The sequence below is a fragment of the Fusarium falciforme genome, chromosome 6 (assembly GCF_026873545.1).
Source record: "Fusarium falciforme chromosome 6, complete sequence".
NCBI classification, from domain to species: Eukaryota; Fungi; Ascomycota; class Sordariomycetes; order Hypocreales; family Nectriaceae; genus Fusarium; species Fusarium falciforme.
In genome coordinates, this window is record NC_070549.1 from 2,301,258 (window position 1) to 2,324,855 (window position 23,598).

The 23,598-nt window shown below is 52.4% G+C and overlaps 8 protein-coding genes across 8 annotated transcripts; 5 read left to right on the forward strand and 3 right to left on the reverse strand.

Annotated features, from left to right (window-relative positions):
• Window positions 1–471: 471 nt before the first annotated feature.
• On the forward strand, window positions 472–1,110 carry NCS54_00828700 (Hypothetical protein; the record flags this gene model as incomplete). The annotated part of the gene is made up of 1 exon (XM_053153679.1): window positions 472–1,110. The coding sequence occupies one exon, from the start codon at window positions 472–474 to the stop codon at window positions 1,108–1,110; it is 639 nt and encodes a 212-aa protein (XP_053009654.1).
• Window positions 1,111–1,502: 392 nt separating this feature from the next.
• On the reverse strand, window positions 1,503–2,849 carry NCS54_00828800 (Hypothetical protein; the record flags this gene model as incomplete). The annotated part of the gene is made up of 5 exons (XM_053153680.1): window positions 1,503–1,900; window positions 1,960–2,027; window positions 2,083–2,462; window positions 2,524–2,628; window positions 2,676–2,849. 5 exons carry the CDS (start codon window positions 2,847–2,849, stop codon window positions 1,503–1,505), a joined length of 1,125 nt encoding a protein of 374 aa, XP_053009655.1.
• An 855-nt stretch (window positions 2,850–3,704) lies between these two features.
• NCS54_00828900 (Hypothetical protein) lies at window positions 3,705–4,742 on the forward strand (the record flags this gene model as incomplete). Its single annotated transcript, XM_053153681.1, has 3 exons — window positions 3,705–3,759; window positions 3,813–4,396; window positions 4,446–4,742. The coding sequence occupies 3 exons, from the start codon at window positions 3,705–3,707 to the stop codon at window positions 4,740–4,742; spliced, it is 936 nt and encodes a 311-aa protein (XP_053009656.1).
• Window positions 4,743–4,985: 243 nt separating this feature from the next.
• NCS54_00829000 (Hypothetical protein) lies at window positions 4,986–6,166 on the reverse strand (the record flags this gene model as incomplete). Its single annotated transcript, XM_053153682.1, has 4 exons — window positions 4,986–5,204; window positions 5,253–5,708; window positions 5,799–6,111; window positions 6,159–6,166. The coding sequence occupies 4 exons, from the start codon at window positions 6,164–6,166 to the stop codon at window positions 4,986–4,988; spliced, it is 996 nt and encodes a 331-aa protein (XP_053009657.1).
• A 676-nt stretch (window positions 6,167–6,842) lies between these two features.
• NCS54_00829100 (Hypothetical protein) lies at window positions 6,843–7,983 on the forward strand (the record flags this gene model as incomplete). Its single annotated transcript, XM_053153683.1, has 4 exons — window positions 6,843–6,894; window positions 6,947–7,103; window positions 7,187–7,832; window positions 7,918–7,983. 4 exons carry the CDS (start codon window positions 6,843–6,845, stop codon window positions 7,981–7,983), a joined length of 921 nt encoding a protein of 306 aa, XP_053009658.1.
• Window positions 7,984–9,279: 1,296 nt separating this feature from the next.
• On the reverse strand, window positions 9,280–13,533 carry NCS54_00829200 (Hypothetical protein; the record flags this gene model as incomplete). The annotated part of the gene is made up of 4 exons (XM_053153684.1): window positions 9,280–12,636; window positions 12,683–12,900; window positions 12,953–13,447; window positions 13,509–13,533. The coding sequence occupies 4 exons, from the start codon at window positions 13,531–13,533 to the stop codon at window positions 9,280–9,282; spliced, it is 4,095 nt and encodes a 1,364-aa protein (XP_053009659.1).
• Window positions 13,534–16,613: 3,080 nt separating this feature from the next.
• NCS54_00829300 (Hypothetical protein) lies at window positions 16,614–17,393 on the forward strand (the record flags this gene model as incomplete). Its single annotated transcript, XM_053153685.1, has 1 exon — window positions 16,614–17,393. One exon carries the CDS (start codon window positions 16,614–16,616, stop codon window positions 17,391–17,393), a length of 780 nt encoding a protein of 259 aa, XP_053009660.1.
• Window positions 17,394–20,308: 2,915 nt separating this feature from the next.
• NCS54_00829400 (Hypothetical protein) lies at window positions 20,309–23,173 on the forward strand (the record flags this gene model as incomplete). Its single annotated transcript, XM_053153686.1, has 2 exons — window positions 20,309–22,414; window positions 22,466–23,173. The coding sequence occupies 2 exons, from the start codon at window positions 20,309–20,311 to the stop codon at window positions 23,171–23,173; spliced, it is 2,814 nt and encodes a 937-aa protein (XP_053009661.1).
• Between the last annotated feature and the right edge of the window lie 425 nt (window positions 23,174–23,598).

The window sequence follows — 23,598 nt, forward strand, 5'->3', positions numbered from 1 at the left end:
GGTACGACTTCGTTACCATCATGCCCCAAAATTTCCAGGCAAACATATCACATGAAGTGTACGAATAGCTACGGGCGGCTCAGGTATGTTTTGAATATTATCATCATGATGGCAATCTGGCGGGTTCGGGCAAGACTAGAGTGTTGAACAACACGCAATAAAGTTTCCCTGGACCCGAACACGGCACGTCACTGAAGTGAGTGTTACCAATTGATTAGCCTCGTTTAACAACCTTTGTTGGAGTCATCCCGCGTGCATCAACATTGTTCAGGTGACGCATTGCTCAGAAGCCCAACAAATTTCAGGTGTAACTGGAAACTTTGTGGTCAAACCTTGACCACGGCCATTCTATACAAATATCCTCAAGCACCCAACTCCTTCCATCTGGCAGCATCTCAGTAACACCACCAACAACAACAACAGCAACAACCCGTCACTCATTGAAATCATTGACCACTCTCAGCTACCACGATGGCATCCTGGCGCTTCGACTCCTCGCTGCTCGACTCGGTCTGCCGGGGTCTGGGCATTATCACAAATGAAGAAGAAATGGCTCCTTATCCAACAACATACGAGACGCCAGGACCGGACACAACTGACCCTCCTCCTCCCTATGAAGACCATGTTGAGTCGTCCAGAAAAATATGGCAAATAAGATTCGAGTTTATGTCAGACCATCAGGAATTCAAGAAAAGAGGATCGTTTCACCCGCTGCTAGACTGGTCTGCAGACCTGGAACTGGAAACCTGGGATATCGCCGGTGTCATGAGGGATGGCCTTTTCCTGACACAGGACAATGTCCAGGAAGAAGAGGGACACGCCAGGCACGTCTACTGGCCCGAAGATAAAAGGTGGAGCTACACTCGTTGCTACACTATTGTCGATTCGCGATGGTCAGGCTACCTCCAAGTTTACTCGTGGGACATCCGCCCCGTCGCCAACTTTCGACTTCACCACCTCACAGCAAACAAGGTTTGTCTGGCCAGAGTCGAGGATGAAGAAGAACATGCCGTGTACTGCTATGACGTGGATGAGCCAGAGCGTAGCGCTAACTTCATCTACGACGATATGCCTATGGGCGGACTATGGCCATGGCCAAAGGAGGGATGAGGAGTGGAATGTCGATGCGAAGGAGCATACCATCACCAGGTAATCGAACATATACGAAAAAGAAATGGGGGACGGGCCAAGAATAAGCCGGACTCATCAGATGTCTGTGTGTATGCAGTTTCAAGAGCTGAGCGGAAGCGACAGATCCCCCTTCGATTGCGTTTGGAAGCGGATATCTAGCACACCACCGAGGATGACTTCCTACCCTTGGCAAATCCTCATCAGTATCTCTTCATCTTGTGATAAAACAGTAATCCAAGAATAAAGAGATATATCCTAAAATAAGACAATGTCTATTCAATATTTATCTCATCTTTTCAAGACTTCAATAAGGCATTTAGGTAACAGGAGCCAGCAATTTATCATATTCTCTATAGGTAGTCTATTCCTTTCTACACCATCATTCCCTTTTGTAATCTTGGATCCCTTGTCTCTCTTTCCTGGTACAGCTCCTCCTCGTCACTCCCACTCCGCTCCATCCCAAACTCCCTCGTCGCCTTGATGATATGGCGAGTACTATCGTCATCTCGCTCCTGGTTGGTATCGCCATAGTCAACAGTGGCAGTGGCAGCAGGCCCTAGCTCTATCCCATGGGAGCGGCATGACCTCGTTTGCCTGTCTCGCACACGTCCGATGGTCAAGAGGTCGGTGTGGTGTGATCCGCTGTACTCTTGGGTGCTCTTGTCCTTTGCGAGGCTCTTGAAGAATGCTCTTAGGGATGGGAGAGAGCCGGCGATGATGCCTACTCCGTACTCTACCACAGTCCAGAGAATAATGTTCGCCACCGAGTCTGTCGGTCGATGCCAGTTAGCTGTCTGCGAAGTTCGGGGGAGTCGGTACAGTACGTACACACAAAGTTGGCAGGTTGAAGATACGCGTTCGAATATGGGACTCGGATGATGCTCGCGATCGACGCTCTGTATTTGCCTCGTCAGCCATGGACAGTAGAAAGGAACTCGGGATTGAACTCACAACACTCCCAGACCCATAATCAGCTGCGCGTACAACTTCAACTTGGACCTCATCTGAAGCTTTCGTACAAGAACCATCGGAATCGTCGCGACCGCAAAGTCAGTGATGACATTGGCAGCCGACGCCGCGTATGTCAGGATCATGGGAAGGATCTTGTTCATGCACTTCCCCCTGGACGGATCCCAGAACGCCTCGACCGGTTGGCACTGGGCCATGATGACGATGAATCCAACCGAGCTCATCAGGATGGACAGGCCAATGAGGCCTCGCAGTAGCCAGACGTACACCTTTCCCGTCGCTATTCGTAGGACCGTGACGCAGATGCTCGATTTAACGCATACGAGGGTGGCGGCGTAAAAGATCTGCCATAGGAAGACATACTGTTGTTGTCGGATCTCGTTAGGATGGTGTGTCTATCTCGGCCCAATCGACGCGACGAACCTTCATACCCTCCCGAACTTGAGCATCGGTAAGCTTCCTCCGCACCGTACCTATACCACGATGGCATCCGACTATCACGATGACGTTGTGTACTATGTAGGATGCCTACTTGAAGTCAGCCAAGAAAAGGATCAGTGTTGGTCGTTGCTTACCCATCCCGCGACCATCAGGTGGTCGTCGGTACCGAGGCACCGGTTCCTCGCTCGGACAAAGGTCCGCATAAGCACAACAATCGTGCAGAGAACCGAGAGGATAACCGTCGTGGCGTACGTCCCGAGAGCCAGGCCCTCGGGCTCAACGGGTTCCCAGCCCGTATCCTCAGCCATGGCAGATATCTGTCGATAAACCAGACAGCCGGTGTTGAACAAAAGTTGCCAGAATGGAGTTCATACTCGTCAGTTCCCTGAGATAGATTAACACAAATCCTCGCTGTTGGGCTCAAATTTAATCATGCAAGAATCTTGGCCCCTTGCTTTTTCTTCAACCAGGACCCTCGTACCTCCTCGAGGGTCAGAGTTTCCTACCTTGTCCGCGATGTGACTTGCTGTTGGCCGTTACATGTCGAGCATGGGACGCTAGGCTCGTCTCAGGATGATCCCTCGGGCCAAGATTGCGCGGGGATGCTAGGCATTGTTTCCGTCCCGTCTGTGGCATCGGCTTTGGAGGTTAATCAGACCACTTATGACCAGCTAGCTACTTCGAAATTGTCCTACATACGACAGAAATTGATCATCAATCAGATAAAAGATCACCTTCTCTGTGAGTTGTACCTCTTTCGTTTCGTACCTTTCAAGTCCTCTCCTCTGCTCGTCCGAGAAAACCTTCCCAGGGACACAGCAACCCCAGAACTGTCTCCTTGGCATGGTTCGACAACCTTGTTGATCCCCCCGCTAGCAAGGGCCAACGACGGGGCTACCCGTACGCTTCCAATATTCGTATTGGCAAAGCGACGAGAGCTACTGCACTGCTACCTTGGGGAACGTAGGCGAGCCATCTCCCATGTCGAAACAAGATGCAGGGGCTTCACCGCTACGACCCTGAGCGGCCGAGTTCCTGTAACGGCCAGCTTCAAAGCCCATGACCCCGATGATCCCTTATAAAGAGAAAGATATCCGCACTGTCGAAGCCTCTCTGTTTGATCAGCTTCCCCCTGTGAACCCCCGTTTCTCTCCCCAGCAACCATGTCCGCCTACACTGTAAAGGATCGATTTGCCGTAGTCACTGGAGGCGGCTCCGGTTGGTTGTCTCTGCATGTGATATTTGCTCGTGTAGACTCATCCTCATCTCAGGTATCGGCCTTGCCACTGTCCGATTGCTCCTCGCAGCTGGATGCTCCGTCATAATCGCCGACCTGCGCCTCCGGCCCGAGGCCGAACCCTTGATCGCCGAGTACCCTCATCCTGCGAAAGAACCCAGCAAGGCATCCCTCGTCTTCTGTGAGACTGATATATCCGACTGGACCCAGATCACTGCGCTGTGGAAGACAGCCCTCGAGACGTTTGGGCGAATTGATATTGTCGTCAACAGCGCCGGAGTCTATGAGCCCCCCTCAAGCTCCTTCTGGAAGCCCCCAGGCATCTCTCCCCTCTCCGAGGACCCTGAAGATGCCAAGGTGGGCCAGTATAAGAGCTTCGCCATCAACACCATTGGCCCCATCAGGCTGTCCCAGATCGCCATTGACTATTGGCAACAGAACCCAGAGGTAGAGGGAAACCTCCTTTGGGTTGCCAGCATGGGCGGCTATATGCATTCCATGCAGGCTCCCCTTTACTTTGCGAGCAAGGCAGCTCTCGTTAGCATGGTCAAGTCTCTGTCCGGTCTGAGGAGGGCCCTCAACATTCGAAACTCTGCTGTCTGCCCAGGGCCATGCTTTGTACGTCTTCCATGCCACGTTACCCCGCTACAGATGCTAACGGTGACAGACGCCCATCTTTGAGCAGGAATACTGCCGTGACAGACTTCGACCGGGAGACGTTGCCTTGAAGCCAGAGGACTGTGCCGAGTTGATTATGCGTGTTCTCCAGGAGCCCCAGTACGGAGACGGAAACATTGTAGAGATCATGATGATCGGAACAAAGGAGGAGCAGACGGTCAATGTGCGCGAGATCGGTCTCGAGGCGTTGTATCCAACTGTAGGCCCGCTGGATCAAGGCACGCGCGCCATGGCGGAGGAGCTCAAGTTCTTTGGCGAGGTCAAGGAGAAGGGAATGCGCACATAGTTAGTTGTCAGTGTCCAAAGCTTACTAAATAGCTGACGAGAATATCACGAATGATGGTCCAGACTCGAAGAGTCTGCAGGTCCCCAGTACACCCAGGAGACAAGGTTTGAAATACTCATTTGATAAGATACCTTACTTTCACCTCCCGCCCCAGTATCGAAGAACGTATTTTGATTATCAAAGAGAAACAACCGTCATTTACACATCTACTACAGTACGAATAAATTCACAAGAGGTTATGTCCTACACCTTCTTGAATGGTGTGTCCCTGCGATAGTGCCAAGTGCATGCATCGCTATAAACCTGCTGGTAACCAAAAACGCCCTCGACCAAATTCAAGATCATGGTAGCCGAGATGGTAAAGACGCTTCCATACCGATTCTCGCAAAACAAAGTGAGTCTGTCATAGGACACTCCGAAGCCAGAAGTTCCATGGTTCAGCTCGATCTCTACCGCAGGGGGCTTGGTCATGTTAGAGAGCACGTCACCCTGGAATGGACAGTTGCTTACCTTGGTCGTCAGATTTGGGTTGATTCTGCACCATCTCTTGAGGTACTCGGACAGAACCTCGAGAGTCTGGCTGTGACTAGACTCAATCTCGATCTTGTTCTTTCCAGCCGCATAGACAAAGAGATGGTAAGGAGTCTTTTGAAGAAGAGTGCCAGGCTTGGGCATGGTGTTGGGATCAGGCAGATAATCCACAGTCGATGGCTGGCTCTTTGTCTGTGGCTGCTTCGCAGGCTGCTCTACGGCTTCCTCGACGCCGACGTCAGCCCACTCATCTCCGGTAGTGGAGTGAATGGGTAGTGGCTTGGAGGGCTTCTTGGCTTCGAAGCAGTCGAGGAGCTGCTCTTTGAAGACGCCGGCAAATTGTGCTGGCTGGTAGACCTGAGTGTTGGGTAGAGAAAGCACAAAGCCTAGGCGTCCATCGGACCATTGTGTAGAGGCATGCACACTCTCAGAAATCTATGTTGACATGTTAGCCGTTTTACTATTGAAGCTCAAGAGCCACCACGCCTTGTTTGAAATCTATTCCAAGACTTTCATGGTGCTTACCTCGACAATCAGGTTCAACCTAGAGCAAAGCTCATTGATCTTGGTCAACAGCTTATCCGCCCACTCTTCTTGACTCTCGTCATCAAGCAACTCGGTCAGAACCTGGAACCAGGTCTGCAGAAAAGATGCCACCGAGGCGATGAGCTGGTTCTTGTCCTCCCAGACATTGTCCAGCTCGGAGACGAGAATCGGCCATTCGGGCTCACAGTGAACCTCGAGGCCGAGCACTTCCTTAAGGGCCTTGATGGCCTTTTGCGCAGGGCTATCGGAGTTTGTCCAGTTGTCTCTGACAGAGACCTTGGCTTTCAACGGTCTAGATGGGTCAGTAGATGGACACACGTGAGGAGAAGGCCAACTCACAGAGACATGTTTAAAGATAGTTCAATTCACTTCAGCTTCTGAACATTGATAGTCGAGAACAACAAGGACCCTCCCCCAACAAAACAACTTCAACGCGACATTATCAATCACGCCGCCTAATCTACCTGGACCCCTGAAAACACCCCAGTCTGCCCATAGCGCTGCCCCGCGTTGTGGGCTTTCACGCCGCTCCAAAGCCAGCCCTTCTCCATTCGGCGCTAACTTTCAGCTGGGCGTTGTGGCGTCCTTGGGACAGGCACAAGGCAGATTGACCATTGCCCTTCGGTGCAGCTGCCTCCAGACGCGGCTCTTGGGGCTTGGCAGGCGTGGAAATTGCACCTCAGCTAGCTGTCAGCCCAAAGTCAAATGTTTGCCCGCACGTGGAGGTTGGTGATGGTGTCACACCGAATGCAGGAGGGCCAGAGGCGTTGTCCGGCGTTTACAATTTTCATTCTAGACCCGAGTCAGAAGTTGCCGAACGACCCGTCCCTTGGCTAGGCAGATGTTGGCATGTTGCCTAGGGCAGCTGTTGAAGCTCGTCGAGCTCAGGGGTTCATCAAGCTATCAGTTTGGTCCATAAAAGCCTCTATGTCGCAGCTGTCACCGACTTTTCCAGAATCCCATCATCCTTTCAACCTCATTCCTCCAGATCTCCTCTAAACCTTTAACTACATATCTTACAACATGGCTCGTCTTCCCCCTGCAGAGAAGCTCCCTCTTGCTGTCCGCAAGAACAGTACGTCCCCTTGAGTTCACTTTGATAAAGTGCCAGGCTAACAGTCTTCTAGTCCGGGATGGCTGGGAGAACAAGAAGGAGGAGTGGGAGAAGAAGCTGTCAGATCTCCTTGGAGAGTCATGGACCATCGACATTGACCCCAAGGCCCTGTACCCTTATGCTGAGGCGGACTCGTGGGCATCCACTTCTCTTGGTGACTGTATCAATGGGTAAGATCCTCTTCACTTCAACTCATCACTTCTTCATGTAGCCCCCCTCAAGAGCCAGCTGTCCACTAACATGCCTACCTTAGTTACGTTGAGGGCGTCGAGTATCAGCTGAGATACTTTATCGACTCCAACGGAGGAGATGGCCCCAAGGCTGAGATCAACAACATTTGCTCGGCCCATGTCCTCACCATGGACTTTGACGAGGAAAACACCGTCTCCTACTGCGGCCCCAAGGTGACTGACGATGGCAAGCTCGTCATCCTCTTCACCCAGGGCAACCTGGGCACAAACACCAGCTACGCCGCCGAGAGCGGCAAGCTCATCAAGGCCCTCAACGAGGGTCCCACCGGCGACAGGCCCATGAGCTACATCGCCCGCGCCTCCATCAGGAACGACTACGAAAAGGAGCTCCCTGAGGTCCAGAAGAAGCTAAACAAGATCTTTGGCAAGGACGTCGCCATTGTGCCCAACTTTGAGGACAACTTTAACAAGCTCAAGGCTGACTCCAACGCCCAGGATGGCTGGGAGGACATCTTTGGTCGAACTCACCTGTCGTACCTGCAGGGTCTGGTCTCTGACCTTGAGTACCAGAAGTTTGACCAGGACGAGATGCTCCAGGAAGGTCTTGTCGAGGCTGTGGAGGAGAGCGCTGTTCACGTCCGTGTCGTGAGCGAGCTAAAGAGGTCTTATAACGAGACTGTCATTGAGGATGGCATTCTCTATCTTCAGGTATGTTGTAGTGTTGTGTACTCACCACGAGATGTTCATCTTAGTGAGTCTATTTTCAAGATGCCAAAGCTAACGGTTCATGTAGACCATCCCCAAGGACTTTGGCGTCAACGCCCACAGTATCGCCAACGAGCTGATCAACCTCCTGTAAGATGTCATGACGGATCACGAGTAACTAAGCGAGCGCCATTGAGATTTGAGAACCCACAGAATACAATATTGTTCTGCTGCCTACACTGTGCCATATGAGTCGTGCTTGAAAGTGTCTGATGATCGATGATTGTGACCATGACGATAGTTGAATTTCGTTGCCTGAACTCTAACGCAATGAACATTTTCAAGCAACAACCCTATGAGTAGATATGAACAGATTCCGATGAAACACAGTAGTGGTTCATGCTATTTCCTCATTGTAGCACCCACGGCTGTCATCTAACCAAGGCCTCAGTCTTGAGTTTAGTATCAAGTGAACCAACCTTAGTAGCCATTTCCAAGGAATCGCACTACCCAACCCTTCTATGCATGACAGGAGGAGAAACGACATCTTCAAGCCAAGCCAAAAACTCCGAAAGTAGAGTGGAGGTATCACGAGAATCTGAGACGTGGCCTCAAGGGCGGTCAGCCTGCAGACAAGACAACGCCCAGCCTTGGAGCTCCATCTCCTCCCCACACGAGGTCCAGGGCCCAGCTTCACCCACAGAACGGCCAAACTGCCTCGCCTACGCCTCAATCTCGAAGATAGAGTATCAAGAACCCTCAAAAAGATGTTCTAACAAGTAAATCTGTCTGAACGTCAAAAAGACAGGACCGAGCGTGGATCGAACACGCGGCCTAGAGATCTGCAATCTCTCGCTCTACCACTGAGCTATCGATCCTTGCCATCAATTGTTGATATCGACGGGTCCTCTTGAGTCGGTTCATGGGGCCTGGACTATTGGTGTGGCGTTGAAGTGCAAAAAAAGAAGCCAGTGAGACATGGGGCTGTCGTCGAATCAGGCAAAAGAATAGGACCGAGCGTGGATCGAACACGCGACCTAGAGATCTGCAATCTCTCGCTCTACCACTGAGCTATCGATCCGATTGTGGCAAATGAGCTTGGTATATCGCTTCAAGTCGTGCTGGTTCAGGGGTCGAGAATCCGCAGATTTTGGGCCTTCTTCAGGGTAGACGAGGACAACTGCCATGACAGTGCCGATGGAAGGAAACGACCACATTGTGGTTCGCTAGTATTCCCTGGATAAAAGGGCGTGTATGTGTAAGTGTAGAAAAGCAACAGAAAGGTTCACGCGGGGAGAGATTAATAGCCATCTTCGAGCACGCCATTCTTTGTTGGCATTGTTCATGTTTGTTGTTACACACCACCCTCAATCCTCCCACTTCGTATATCGCTAACAATTGGGTATATCCGAACCAAACTCCAAAAGGAAACATTCGTCCATAGCACTTCTTATCCAATAGCACGGTCCACATCGACGCCGTACCGCTGCTTCTCCCGCATGTGTGAATCGGTAGTGTCCCACCACTTAAGCGTATAGACACTCCTGCTAAACACTCCTGATTGAGCTAGTTCTCCATCGTTGCGCCATTCTGATCCGGGAGGAACGAATTCAGGTGTAGTCATTTCGCCGCCGGCGAGGAGCGTCGCTGTACCAGCGATTGAGCACGGGTTATGTGGCAGGACACCTCGGACCTCCATCAGCTGCGTCGTTGCGATGGCGCAGACGACCATGGTCGCGAGCATGGCCTGAAGTGCAATCTTGGTGGGCTTGTTCTGCTTCAGTCGCCGGTGCCCTGATGTTGTCAAGGTTCCGTTGTACGATGGCAGTCGAGTGCCGTCGGTAGAGTTGCTGCGCATGTTCAAGGACATGGCCTGGGCCATGTAGACCTCGTACAGGCGGCTGGCTCCTTCAGCCAGCTTATCCATGCCCTTCTCCCCAAGGTATTCCTCGAGAGGCCGTCCAGCCTTGCCATGCACGAGCGCCGAGATGAACTGGTCGATATTGGCGTAGGCTGGACTCGTGTTGTTCGGACCCGGAACGGTGCGGTTGTAGACAGAGTCGCTTAGACCCTCTAGCCAAGCATTAATGGCGTATTCGTACCGATAGCTTCCTGTACCGTTCCTCACCAGGGACGCTGTAGACTCATCGACCTTGGGCTTGCCTGAGCTGGTGAACTGAAAGTCAGGCAGGCTCCAGGTAAGATTCGTTTCCACCCGCTCCAGGTTCTGGTAGCACATCAAAGTTTCGAGATCATACTCGATGTTCCATTTGGCGGAACTCTTCCCGATCTGCTTGAGGCTCTTGACTTGGACGGTCCCGAGAGTGAGCGCAAAGGTCGGGCAGCCATTATTCCCAGTGCTCAGTCCGTTGGCACCGTAGCCATCGCCGGTGGTAGGATTGGTATTGATAGCACCGTTGCCCGAGATGGACTGGCGGTCCCATTGCATGACCGAGGCCTGCCCCATGTATACTGGGTTCGAGGTATAAGGCATGAGAAACGACTCCATCCACCAATTTCCCGTCAAATTCTTGTTTGGGGAAGTCTCGCACCATTTCGCATAATCCAAGGTGGTGTTGAAACCAACCTGCATGTAGCCCTGGATAGCCTCGGTGAATCCATTCTGTCCCGGGATGGTTTGGGTGTAGTTCCCTTTGGCATCGACCATGACCATTTTTACCTCTCGTTTCTCAACAAGAGGCGTGCAGTTCAGCTTTGGCCGATATGCCGGGACGTTGATGGTGAACGGCGCTTCAGTACTCGAATTCTCAATCTTCACCTGAGGCGGCTTGAAATGGTTGTACACGAGTCCCTCATGAGTCCATTGTGGATAGTCCAAGTCGAGGTACTCGATCAGACTGTCGATGGCAGCAGCCTGGTTGTCGCTGAGTGACAGGTCCACATTGTCAAAGTTGAACGTGTCGAGTTGCTGGATCGCCAAATCCTGAACTTGAGGCACGTTGATGGCGCTATAAAGACCAGAGATGACAATCGTCAGAAAGCTGCCGATAAAATTGGCAAGCAAGGCCACAAGGACCGCGAAGTGCCGGGTCTTGAAGGACATGAAAGCTGCATGGGGCAAGAGCTTGCCAACCATGTTCAGGCTGATGGATCGCTCCGCGGGAGCTCTACCCTTCCTGAGTGCGTGGAATGGAGCAAAGACAGCGACCATGAACTCGACGGCAGAATACATACTGGCAACTCCAAGTACTACCGCAGCTGGGATGTATGTTGCAAGGACGATCGAGTCTGACGGGCCAATGTCAACGAAGCCAGTGTTGGTGTCCGAAAGACGTTGAACGATCTCCAGAGCGGCGATGAGAAGCAGTGGCATCACAATGGTCACGCACAGGAACCAACGCGTACCTGCCATGGGCCACCACCAAGGTACAGCATGTGTTTCCGCGCTTGCTTTATACGAGACTTGCTCTTTGCTCTGAGCAACGGGCTCGACCACGAAGGCTGGTTCTGGTCCAGGGACAACCACACTTCGGAAGCCGAGGCCCTGTAACCGTGAGCGGATCTGGCTCTGACGAAGGGACCCCATGTTCATTAGAGTCTGGCGCAGAGAATTACTTGCCGCAAGAATAGCAGCCGTAGTAGCAGCGGAGCCAGGCTCATGAGGGACCACATCACGAGGTCGGACAAAGATTGTACCAACGGCTATCAGCGTGAGAAGTGACAGGAAGGCGCACATGAAACCAGTTGACTGTGCTTTGACATGCAGGCGGTTCTCGACATACGAGATATTTCCAGCCACCTGCTTCTCCATCGGCTGAAGAGCGAGTTGTCGCATCAGTTGAGCAGCAATGCCGTTGAACACGCTTGTCCCCGTCTCAATCAGCAAATCGGGGTCAAGGAACGCGCCAACCGACGAGTTTCCATTCTTCATGCTCATAAGCTGGAAGAATGTCGGCACTACCTGTGACAGAGCATAGTCCTCACCACCAGGTCCAAGGTAGAGGGCCTTGGAGGCGGTTTCGACACCCCTGGCGACGGCTCCAACGGGCAATCCAGAGACCAGTTTCCGGCCCGATTTTGAGATGGACGATAAGACTGCTCGAGCAGAATTATTGACGAGACTTGCGGCCTGCACGTCGAAGAATTGCAGATTGTACCTCGGCTTGCAGAGTGCCACCTTGACTTCATGAGCGTAGAAATAGTCTGGGTTGGCCTTCGATACGTTGTATGGCGCTATCCTCAAGTCGGCCACAGACAGAACTATCCGCTGGTCCGCATAGATATCCTGAATTATGTCGCGTTTGTCGCTGTCATTCGCTTGGAGATACTGGGTAGCAAAGTTCCAATCGATATTGCAAGGGTACACCCCAAAGAGTCCCTGGTAGTTTTGCGTCGTATTCTTTCGATGGTAGTAGTTGTGATCAGGACCAACGCCGATCGTGACGCCATTAATCTTGCAATCGGAAGTCGATATATTGGTCACGATGAATGACCCCAGGATACTCTTCCAGGGCATTCTGGCCTCGGTTCCATTGGTGATGGGCAGGATCTCACAATCAAGGCCTACGCGAATGCCCTCGGTTGTCAGAGTATAATTGAGATCGTCGGACACGCCGTTTGGGAGCTGGAGCTCGGGCAGGATGAGATTCTCGGAGGTCCCGGCAGGGTACTGCAGACCCTGGAAGTGAATGCCGTAGTACAATTGGGCGGCAGCTGGGCCGACCTTGAACGCAATGTCGACATCTTTTGGGTCTTTGACCCGAAACTCACTCTTGACGCCAAAGTCTTGACTGGTCTTGGTCACCTCGGTTGTCTCGAGGATCAGCAAACCAGTGGAGAAGACGGTCTGGGGTGTGTTAGAGACTGTCTGGGCGGGCTAGGGGAGAACATACCGTGCCGAGTATCAGTAAGTGGCCTGTGATAGAGAGAGCAACGGCCCAGTGGCGGTTCTTGATGGCCTGCCAAAGAGCGCTGGGCACAATGGGCGAAACATAGTCGAGTAATAGTGACTTGTCAGCGGGAGATGGGCCTTGTTGCAACTCTTTCCAAGGAACTAGCATCTTGTTATGATGATCGACCTGCTTCCATAATGCCCCGACGACGACAAGCACTGTGCCGAGTTAGACATGAAAGCATGTGACGAAATCCTCGAGGTAACTTACAGGCAGTTGGTCCATACTTCCACCCATAGTGATTAGCTTCTTTTTGGGTGCTGATGCCGTTGTTTTCCTGGGAGAAGTGGTACAAAAGGCCGGTGGCCAGCGTCATGCAGATAAAGACAAGAGCAAAGATAAACAGCACTGTCTTGGACAACCACATTGGCGTCCACATGCGTTTTTGGAGACCATCTTGACCTCCAGAGGGTGGGGACCTATCTGTGTACTGAACTCTCGTGTTGTGCTTGGGATCCACGGTAGGCTGTACCGGAGAGGGCTCCTGCGAAGGTACACAGCGTTCGTATTCCTCGCTTGGACGGAGGGGAGACACGGGCCGCGGCGATTCAGAGTCGTCGCTCCTGGACCGAGCTAGGAGATCGTATTGTTGTTGGCCTCGATGCCCCGATGTTGGGCTCTGAGTATATGTCGTCCAGGTGGGTCCATCTAAATAACCACCCATGGGATGCATGTAGCCCAAGTCATTCTCGTCTTGCTGCGCAGCTGGAGGGAGATTTTTGTTAGCTGGCAGATTGGGTTGTCCCATTCCTCAGATGAAACACACCTTGTTGGTACCGCTTTGAGTGCATGGTGCCAGGTATGGCCGGCGGCGCGCCTGCTGAGGCGACAGGTTTTCTCGCGCCTGACATTTCATGCAACCACGACGACAGCAGTCAATCACGTAGGCCAAACGTCTGAGAGAGTCAAGGCGAATAGAGTAGCCATGGATGGCATCTTTATGAGGGACATGCGACTGCAAGCGCTTACACCCCAGCATCTTGGAGAGGCTGAGGGACCAGTCATGGTGGTGCTCGATGTGGCACTGACTGGGGCTGGTACAGGAAGAACCTGTCTCCGCGTCGAGACTCAACCAACAGGCCAATCAGAGGCGGTCCTACATCCCGAAGGAAGCACTCAGCGCTTGATTTGAACGATGTATGGCACGTTCAATTGGCGGGTATTCATAGATGAAGCAGGCGGAGGATTGGCGCCGCATATGGTGTCACTCGCATCATGCTTTTCTCACATCATCGCAAGTGATTGTCCTTTGTTGCCTGGAGGTTGGACATATCGCTACCTAGTTAAACTACTATTTTCTCATGTCGTGGTATCCATAGTTGCCTAGGTATCTCGTGATGGACGATCAAAGACCTGAATGAGTTTTCGAGTTGGCTCTCAAAAACTGGGGGTCCATAGAAAGTGCTTCAAGCAAGCCACCCATGCCAATCTGCCAATAGGACTCATTTTACTAGTGTTTCAGCCTTGCACTAGCTTTAGCGCTAGGACATTTCGGTCGGCACTAATTGCAGCAGGGACTGCATCGCGACTGATCGTCCTGGAACAACAAAAGCCCGCCATCATCAATTCGCTGCCGAGATGCGGTGAAGGGAGAGACTCTCGGGTGATGTGTTTTGGTGGTTACCCAAATCAGCAGCTACAAAACCAAAGGGTCGTCCGAGTGGCAAATGATACCGTCGATCGTGATCCACGGCAGTGTCAGCGCCATGCCGGAGACGAGGCTAGGCAAGAGCTGATCGTCGGGATCTGATCATTGCTCGTGCGGGAAAAATTCCGTGGCAGAGTTTGCTCAGTGATTTTCAGGGGACCTTTTTTTCCTGATGGTTCGTGAGACGATTGAGGCATCAAACAAAACGAGTACAATATTGGAGGGTTTTGCATTGAGGCGTTCGTGTTGGCACCGGGAGGATCTAGAAACGCTGATATTTATGCGAAGCTGTCGTTATGTTTTGCTGGCTGTATCAGCCTCAATCCTTCAACGTCTGCGCCCGCCCTCGGCAGCTTCCCGCGCCACTTTTCCCCTCCTCCGACGTCTTTTCGGTCTCGAAAAACATGGGCAATCTTTATGTGGAGTGACAAGTGACAAGGGCCAGGGGTTTCTTGGGCCGAAAGGGTCCGGCCGCCAATGGGGCATCATCATACCTCGAAAGTGTGTCGTCCTCCAACAACCCAGGCACATCATCTAGTTTTGTTTCCCCCCGTCCACAATGGAGAAGGGGACTTTCGCATCTATTGGATCTCGGATCCGAGAGAGGGGCACTTTTGAACCTTTTGGAGCGCTCTGACGTCGTCCTTCTCCGCTTCAAATCTCGTGTGGCTTTGACAAATGAAACCGAAACAAACGGTCTGAAACCCAGTCTGACGTGTGAAAAAAAACTGTCTCGAGTTCACCACGCGACCGAGCCTCGCCCGGCAGGAAAGTTAGACGGACAAGAAAGATACAGTAGGACAAGGCTATGCCCTGCCGTGCTCTGTATGTCCGGCTGTCCCGAGCTTTATCGGATCATGCTCGTTTCAAGAACAAACACACGGCACTACAGTACACTATGCTGCGCGGCCAACACCAACAACCCACCACCAACTCTGAAGCAGCAGCATCCGAGATGTGTAATTGGTGTGACGTCAGAGCCAAAGAGCAACATCCCTGAACCCCTGATGATCACGGAGGCGGGCTGGGCTACGGGGACTTTGCGGAGCAACCTTTGAGGCTTGGGCAAACGCACATACGCAGAGAGAGGCCCGCGGCGGCGCTCCCACTCCCGAGCGGCCACGACACGTCGATTGTGATGCGCCGCCTTCGTGGCTCGTCAATGGACGAGTTTCATCTCAAAGACCCTCTAGTGATGTGCATATGATGTCCTATTTTGAACTGCTCGCTTCATGCAGTTTCCTTTCCCGATGATGCTCTATCCCTGATCATCATCGTATCTTTTTTTTACTGTGGGTGCGGCTGCTGATCCCCCCCATGTTGTCGTGCTTGCTCTCACACATATTTCACCCACATTGACCCCCAACTGGCACTTGACAGCAGATTGTTACAATCCCCTTCATTTAATCCATTCCTCTGCCCATCCCAGCTGCAGAGGGAACAAACATCTTCAGCACTCGTTTCATCTGTGCGACACATCTTGGCCTGTGGGAAAGCTGTGCTCCCTGCCCTTGATACTTACTTGAGCCAACAAACCCATTCGCTTTTTTTCCTCCAGTCCTTTTTCTTCTTGCATCTCTGCGTTCGTTTTATCTCACCATCGATCGTTTCGCTGGAATCCTGCTGTTCTTCGTATTAATTGGTGTACATCTGCATCATCGCGACCGACCAGACACATCACACCGCATCGTCACTCGGCCACGATACCCTCAATTTCATCGTCTACTACCAAACGACCAAAAAGAGCACTCTCCCAGAGTTTAATATTCCCCTACCAGCAAATCGTTTTCGTGTCTTGACTTTTCCGAAAGCCACCGACGCGGATACTAGCACGCATCCGTCTCATATCACCACCCACAGACAGCCACACCAAGCCAAAAACTCCGAACATCCCAATAAAAAAAAACGATCTAGTCCCCCCAAGGACAGGTTTTACTCGCGCCCCCTCGACGCATAAACGTTTATATTCCCTCGGGGTTTTCGTTCCTGACATTCGACCCTTGGCGTGTTCGTCCCGTGAGCCTGGTTGTCTTGCAACATAGTGCGTTTCAACCCAGTTGCCAGTTTATTGATCGAAAGATACCACGCCTGGCAGCTTGGATCAAGTCTCGCCTGTTATTGAGTTCATATAATCGAACCTACCGTGCCTGGTTAATCGATATACCCGTTGCTGGAGACATTTTCGACTTCTTCACTCACTTCACTTTACATCACAACTTCACAATGGCTGGACAATCCACACGACAATGGCTTCAGCTATCCTTCATTCTCATGGCCGGTTCTGCAGCTGCAAAGTCGCTGACCCTTTCCGACTTTGAATCTATTTCTTCACCTAATGCCCCTGTCAACTGCGTCCAGGCCTACGACACCCCTCTCGCCCAATGCACCCCTGGCGACTTCACTGGTGGAAAGGCCTGCTCTGCTGCATGCAAGGACTCAGTCAAGCAGACCGAAGTCGTTATTCAGCAAACATGCGGTGGTGTCACATCCGACGAGGAGTCACTCTTGTATCGTGGCCAAAGGGGTGAACTTGTTGCCGTCCTCTGCCGAGATATCGATGAGCCTCAGGCTGAGAACCCTGAGCCGGTTTCCACACCTGCGCCTGCACCCGCACCTGCACCCCCAACTACGACCTCGACCTCGGTTGCTTCGACTCTGGCTACTCGGCCCAAGGAGAACATCTTGATTGAGACTCACGCAAGCACTGCCGAGGAGACGACAAAGGAGGAAAAATTGACTGGCCCTGGAGCTTCCGTGGGCGAGGACCTCGCAACAAAGAGCAGCGTCCTCGCCGTCGACACCGAGGAGCCTACGATATCTCTTCCACCTGCACCCACCGCTTTGAGAACCTCGGCCGCAGTCCCTACCCAGTCCACTGAGACCAGCACCGAAGAGCCAAGCGCTACTCCAACGGCTGCTGGCTCAATCCATGTCCCTAGTATGGGATACATGTGTGTGTCGTTCGCCATGTCGACTCTCTTTTACATGATGGCTTTCAACTAAAGTTGCTTGGAATAACTGGCGGGATAGATACCTTGGAGGAATGAAGCACTATTTTCTTGGTCTTGATCATTTATGGGAGGCAATCTACTTAGAATGTTGTACAAATAAGGATAGAGTCCATCAGCAATGAGGAAGCTTCCATGTCGGAAGCTTTCATGCAATGCGACAAGATTTGGGGGCTTGAAGCTCCCTCACATTGCACGATGATTCTCCTTTTATTCAATTATGTGTATGCGGTTGTATGCAATGAAGTGTGATGTGTTCTCAATCTCAGATATATGTTACCGATGTTGGTTGTGTCACTTGCACTGAAGCCCAATGATCACGATAGCACCCAAAGCGATATCATGAGCCATGGCCTGTCCATCCAACAGCTGAATAATGAAGCCATCGCGAAATCTCATTCTTAATGAATTTTGCACCACCTGGTGCATTTTCCTTCTTGGCGGTTCGGGACAAGATCTTGGCCCTTGGCGCCCAGTGTCTGGCGAACGCTGGGTGCAGTTCTGGGCGTCTTGGCTGCACCAAAGACGGGGATCTGTCAGATGCCCAAGAGATCTCCAAGACCTGCCAATGCGACATCGATTCATATTAGCTTTTGAATATAAATCTGGACTATTCGCCATGAGCAGTGAAAATTGACTTTATCGGGTATCTGTGAAGAGTCGATTGGGTCGAACACCAAGTCGGTAAAGAGTCTTGGCGGACTGGCGATAGTGTCGTTGGCTGCGTGCAAACCACAAGAACCGAGGTTACAGTCATGCATGTCTCCCATAGTCCCAACTCTAAATACATAGCGATGCAGCGCTATCCCGCAATCTGGATCTGGTCGGTGAAAGGCTTTATCTTTATCGCGCCAATGATGCGAGATAAGGGGTAGACAACTCACGAGCTGAAACGCTAACTTGACAGCCTATGAGCGCGATGTCATCAACGTGACCAGGAGGTTTCGATGCAAGAGCCGTGCAGGGTCGGTCTAGCAGCTGAGCAGGGCTAAAACACGGGCTAGAATTGTGGCCGTTGGGGCGAAAAAATTAACCTTGAATTGTAAGACCCTGAAAGCCATGTGCGAAAAAGCGCCATCAACGGGGGCACACAAGGGAACACAGGAAGCTGAGATCAGATCGGCTCAACGGCCGCCGACACCGATAGAACCGCTTGCCCGTTGGGGGAACTCGCAGATGCACCTTGACGTGAGTGTGCATCGCGTGAGAGCACCTTGGTGTTGAAGATCCTGCGGGTCTCTCTGACAATAGATGCGGAGAGATGAACATCTTGTGCTCTTTTGAGGACATCATGGGGGAGGGAGGATGAACGGGGAGGTTATTGCAGCCGAGGCAAGCGAAGGGAGGCGTCATTGAGGTGACGGATATTGCCAAGCAACACAGACATTGGCCAGATGCTGGTGGTCAGGTCGCTTGCAATTCTTGTTTCCCCAGTGGGATGACTATCTCTTCGTATTGGCCTCTCATGTGAGCGGAGGTCCGATTCCTTGACGGAACTGCCGGGGTCCATGGCGCTGCTTTAATGACGGGAGGCGGCCGCCGTTTCTTCTGTAGAGTCGTATCAAAGCGGTATTGAATGGGTAGTAGCATGGTCCCTTGGTGTTTTCATCCCGTCTACTTGCTTTTGGCTGGGTAATAGCAAACCCCTTATCAGGCGTCGTTGGGCGTCTAGTGCCAGCTGAAATTTGATGAGAGCGTGCCATCATGAATGGATGGCAATGAGGATTTTGAGGCGCTGACCATGTGTGAATGAGACTGACTCAACAAGAGGAGCATTGGTAGAACGCTTGGGCTCCAACAAGGGAGACGCATGCAGAGGATGACGAATAAGACAAGGGCTAGCACTCCGATCAGAGTTGATCGAGACAGATGGATCCAGGCCCGTTCCCGTAAGACCATGTGGTTGATTCTAGATCTGAGGGTGTCAGATCTTGGTTGGTAAGGATTTCTGCTTGGTAAGAGGGCTAAAGGTCAATGATTACTTCTACAGCTTCCCAGAGCTTCCGAGCAAAAACCAACCTCTCTGATACACCTCTTGGTCCTCTGCCGTCTCGTCCGGCTTGGTGCTCGTGGACGCGACGGCATCTCTGGTTAAAAGCAGCGGCGTATCCGTGGGCCCCGCGATGCCCCCACTTGGCACCATCTTGGCGGCAGTCGACGACCGGGGTCCCTTGCTGCTCAATTCCTTGTCTGGCTGGTCGAGGTTGCGTGGGAGATGGGCTGTGTGGGTGAAAAATTGGTTCAAGATGCCATGGCACGAGCCTCGAGGTGCGCTAAGAGACGCCCCCTCCGGAGAGACCAAATCTCGCGTCCATGAGGTTAAATCAACCTTATGCCGCCAGTCTCTGCGTCCTTTGTCTCTTCTTTCGTCATCACTCGACTTGTCCTCTCTCTGCTGGCTCGCTTGCTGTTGCTGGAGAAGAGTCTAGAATTTCCACCTTCCTTGTCGCCTCAAGCTCAATCCTTACCACTGCCAAGACCGTTGTGGCGCCCCGTGGCGTCCTATCCCGGTTTAACAGGTGCTCCTGCCCTGTGACGACACCGGTCCAGGCCTGTGCCATTTTTGCGCCCGCCTGCCGGTACGCTTGCTTGGGTTGCTTCCCATCAACTTCAACCCCAGGAATTCTTTCCAGAGATTTCTTCCCTCCTACATCACGCCCTCACCCCCCGACGCTCCTTCTTGTCCGTCGTTCTCTACCTGATCGGCCGTGAATGCCTCGCTTCTCTTTAAGACGAGTCGCGACTGCAATTGACCTCGGCGCTGCCGATTCCCGCGAAATCTCCCCATCTCGATAACGTCGCCGCCGTCCCTCCGAGATCGCGAGACCAACCCGATTGTTGCGCCGAAAAGGCCACACACATAAACAACCTCCCGCCTACGACTAGAGCTGTTGCTCACCGTCTTTCACAATGGCGTGGAGTCATCTCGATATCACCAAACCTCATTTGGTGTACATCATCCTCGGCGGCTTTACCAGTCTGTTCATGCTCTGCTCCTCCGTTATCAAGGAGCGCATGTACATTGGTGAAGCTACAGTTGCCACCCTCTGCGGTGTCATCTTTGGTCCTCATGCCGCCAACCTCATCAACCCCAAGGAATGGGGAAGCGTTGACATCGTCACCGTTGAATTCTCCCGAATCGTCCTGGTCGTCCAATGTTTCGCCGTCGGTGTCGAATTGCCCAAATTCTACATGGAGCGCCATTGGCGGTCCGTCGTTCTGCTACTTATCCCCGTCATGACCTTTGGCTGGCTTATTGTTAGCTTGGTAATCTGGTGGATGATCCCAGAGCTCGACTGGCTTGACGGCCTTGTTGTCGCTGCCTGCGTTACTGCTACTGATCCTGTCCTGGCCTCCTCGGTTGTCGGTAAGGGCAAGTTCGCAAAGCGTGTTCCCAAGCATCTTAGAGACTTGCTGTCCGCCGAGTCCGGCTGTAACGATGGCATGGCCTTCCCCTTTATCTACCTGTCCCTCTACCTCATCCAGTTCAAGCGGGATGCCCAAGACGTGAGCTTTCACTTTGTCGTCTATGTCATCTTGTACGAGTGTATCTTTGGCGCCATCTATGGTTTCGTCATTGGCTACATTGCTCGCCACGGTATCAAGTACGCTGAAGAGCATGATCTCATTGACCGAGAAAGTTTCCTCGTCTTCTACTTTGTCGTTGCGCTCTTCTGTGCCGGCTCTGGTAGTATCTTGGGCATGGATGACCTGCTGGTAGGATTCGCGGCCGGTGTCGGCTTCTCCAACGACGGTTGGTTTGGCGAAAAGACCGAAGAGTCGCACGTTTCCAACGTTATCGATCTCTTGCTCAACTTGACTTACTTCGTCTACCTCGGCACTATCATTCCCTGGGAGGAGTTCAACAATGGTGTCTTCGGCGTCAAGGCTTGGCGTCTTGTCGTCATTGCCATCTTCGTTCTCTTCTTCCGCCGAATCCCGATTATGCTGGCCCTAAAACCATTTATACCGGACGTCAAAACTTGGCGAGAGGCTCTTTTCGCAGGACATTTCGGCCCTATCGGTGTCGGTGCCATCTTTGTTGCCATTCTCGCCCGAGCCGAGCTTGAGCATGAAGAACCCGTACCCCTGTCTGAACTGCCGCCTGAGAACTCTCCCCATTATCATCTCATCTATCTGGTGTGGCCTATTGTCACTTTCCTGGTCGTCACCTCGATTCTGGTTCACGGATCTTCTATTGCCGTCTTTACTCTTGGAAAGCGCATCAACACCCTGAGTCTGACGATGTCATACACAGCTGCCCCTGAAGATGGCCCATCCTGGATGAACAGACTGCCTCGAATCACATCCCAATCCAAGTCTCAGGCGAGGTCCATATCTGAGGCGTCTTTCGACGAGGAAAAGAACCCCCAGTATCCTCCTGGCACTCTGGTGCCCCCCGCTGGACCGTACAGCCACCTCTTGCGCAAGCAGCGAGACCAAGGCAGCGGAAGCAGATCTTCTTCGATTGTTTCGCGCAAGCGGAAGCACAAGACCTGGGACGACGGTATTGGCCCTGGTGGCCCCATCACTCAGTCCGCCATCTTCCCTCAGCGTCAATCCACGTCCCTCATGTCCCCTGCCGAACCTACTGAGCGTGAAGAGTCACCTTCACGTGAGAACACCGAGTCCACTCTGGCTGCCGAGGATAGTTCCAAGGATAGTGCCAAGGAAAAGGAGCCCGAGAGAATCGAGCAAGCTGAGGCCAGCCCCTCTGGAAGCAGCGGCCAGAAGACTCCACCAAGACCTGTCAACATTTACGACGAAGGCGATAATCTAGTGTTTGAGAGCCGCGATGGTGAAGTCATCGATGTTCAGCCTGCTCCCGAAGAGCACAGGAATGAAGGGCTTCCAACACCCGTTATTGTTGCAAAGGCCGACGCTGATAAGCTGTGGACGATTTCTGGCTTCAAGAAGAAGATGGGCGAGGTCTACAATGTCGAAATGGAGAAGCGCAAGGACAAGGGCAAGGAGCGAAAGCATGAACCTGCTCGAGCTTATCAGTTCGGTAACACGGTATGTACCACTCCTATTGCTATAATGGCGCATTAGACTAACGAGCCGCAGATTATTGTCGAAGACGAGGACGGTGAGGTCGTCAAGACCTACGAGCTGCCCTCTGGCAAGGGCGAGCAGGCCGAAGCCGGTGCTAGCGGATCTTCTGAAGAAAAGGCACCTGCCAAGCCCGGTTGGGCTACCTTTGGAGGTAGATTCGGTGTTGCGAGTGGCGAGCAGTCTCGAAAGAAGTCTGTCGCGGAAACTCAGGCTGCTGACGATAAGCACATTCGCTTCACCATCGGCGGTGTGGGTCAGCGCATGACCAAGGAAGACTTTATTCGCGAAATGCAAAAGCTGGATTCTCGGACGAGGAAGGAAGTTGTGGATCAGTCGACCGCCTCGCAAACTGTCAAGAGGATTGCCACACAGGAGGTCCCAGACTCTAGCAAAGCCGCAGAGGTTTCTCCCGTAAGGGGCGAACGATCCGCTGCTGGAAAGTCCAGCTCGCCTGCTCGCCGTGGACGTCAACTTAGCACAACCAAGCCCTCGGAAGAACAGGGCGAGACGGCTGTTGAGCGAAAGCGCCGCCTGGCTGTCCTTGCGACTCAGGAAGACGAGGAAGCAGGAGAGACCCCTGCCGAGCGACGGCGCCGAGAGGCTGCTCTGGGCGTGGGTCACGGCGAGGACAGTGATGATGAAGGTGGTGAGCGAGTCCCTCCGGAACGCAGGGGCATCACATTTGCGGCATCTACACGGCCCGGAAAGAGCGCAAAGTAGAGGATTTCGTTATAGAGCTGAGTTAATTGCATGGTACATATAGAGATGAGGAGATATCCAGTACGATACGACAGATTGCGGTGGAAACATAATGGCATGGCATGAGATATCACATCATATAGCATCTAAAATCAAGCTAGCATTGGCCGAGAATACGATTACCTTGTGACGAACTAAAAGGTGCCGGAACCCGGGAGACCGGACGGCGGAGGGCATCGGAGGACACGACCACCGATCCGGGGCCGCTGAGACTTCAGTCGGCTTCCTGATTAGGCAGGTTAAAAGACCCACACTTTCGTCCACGAGTTCAGCCATGTAATAGAAGACGGGATGGAAAGTGGCAACGTCACTCACGGAGCAGACCTTGTTTTAGGTGCCTTGACTGAACTTAGAAAGAGCTCATCTTGAATTTAATACCGAGAATA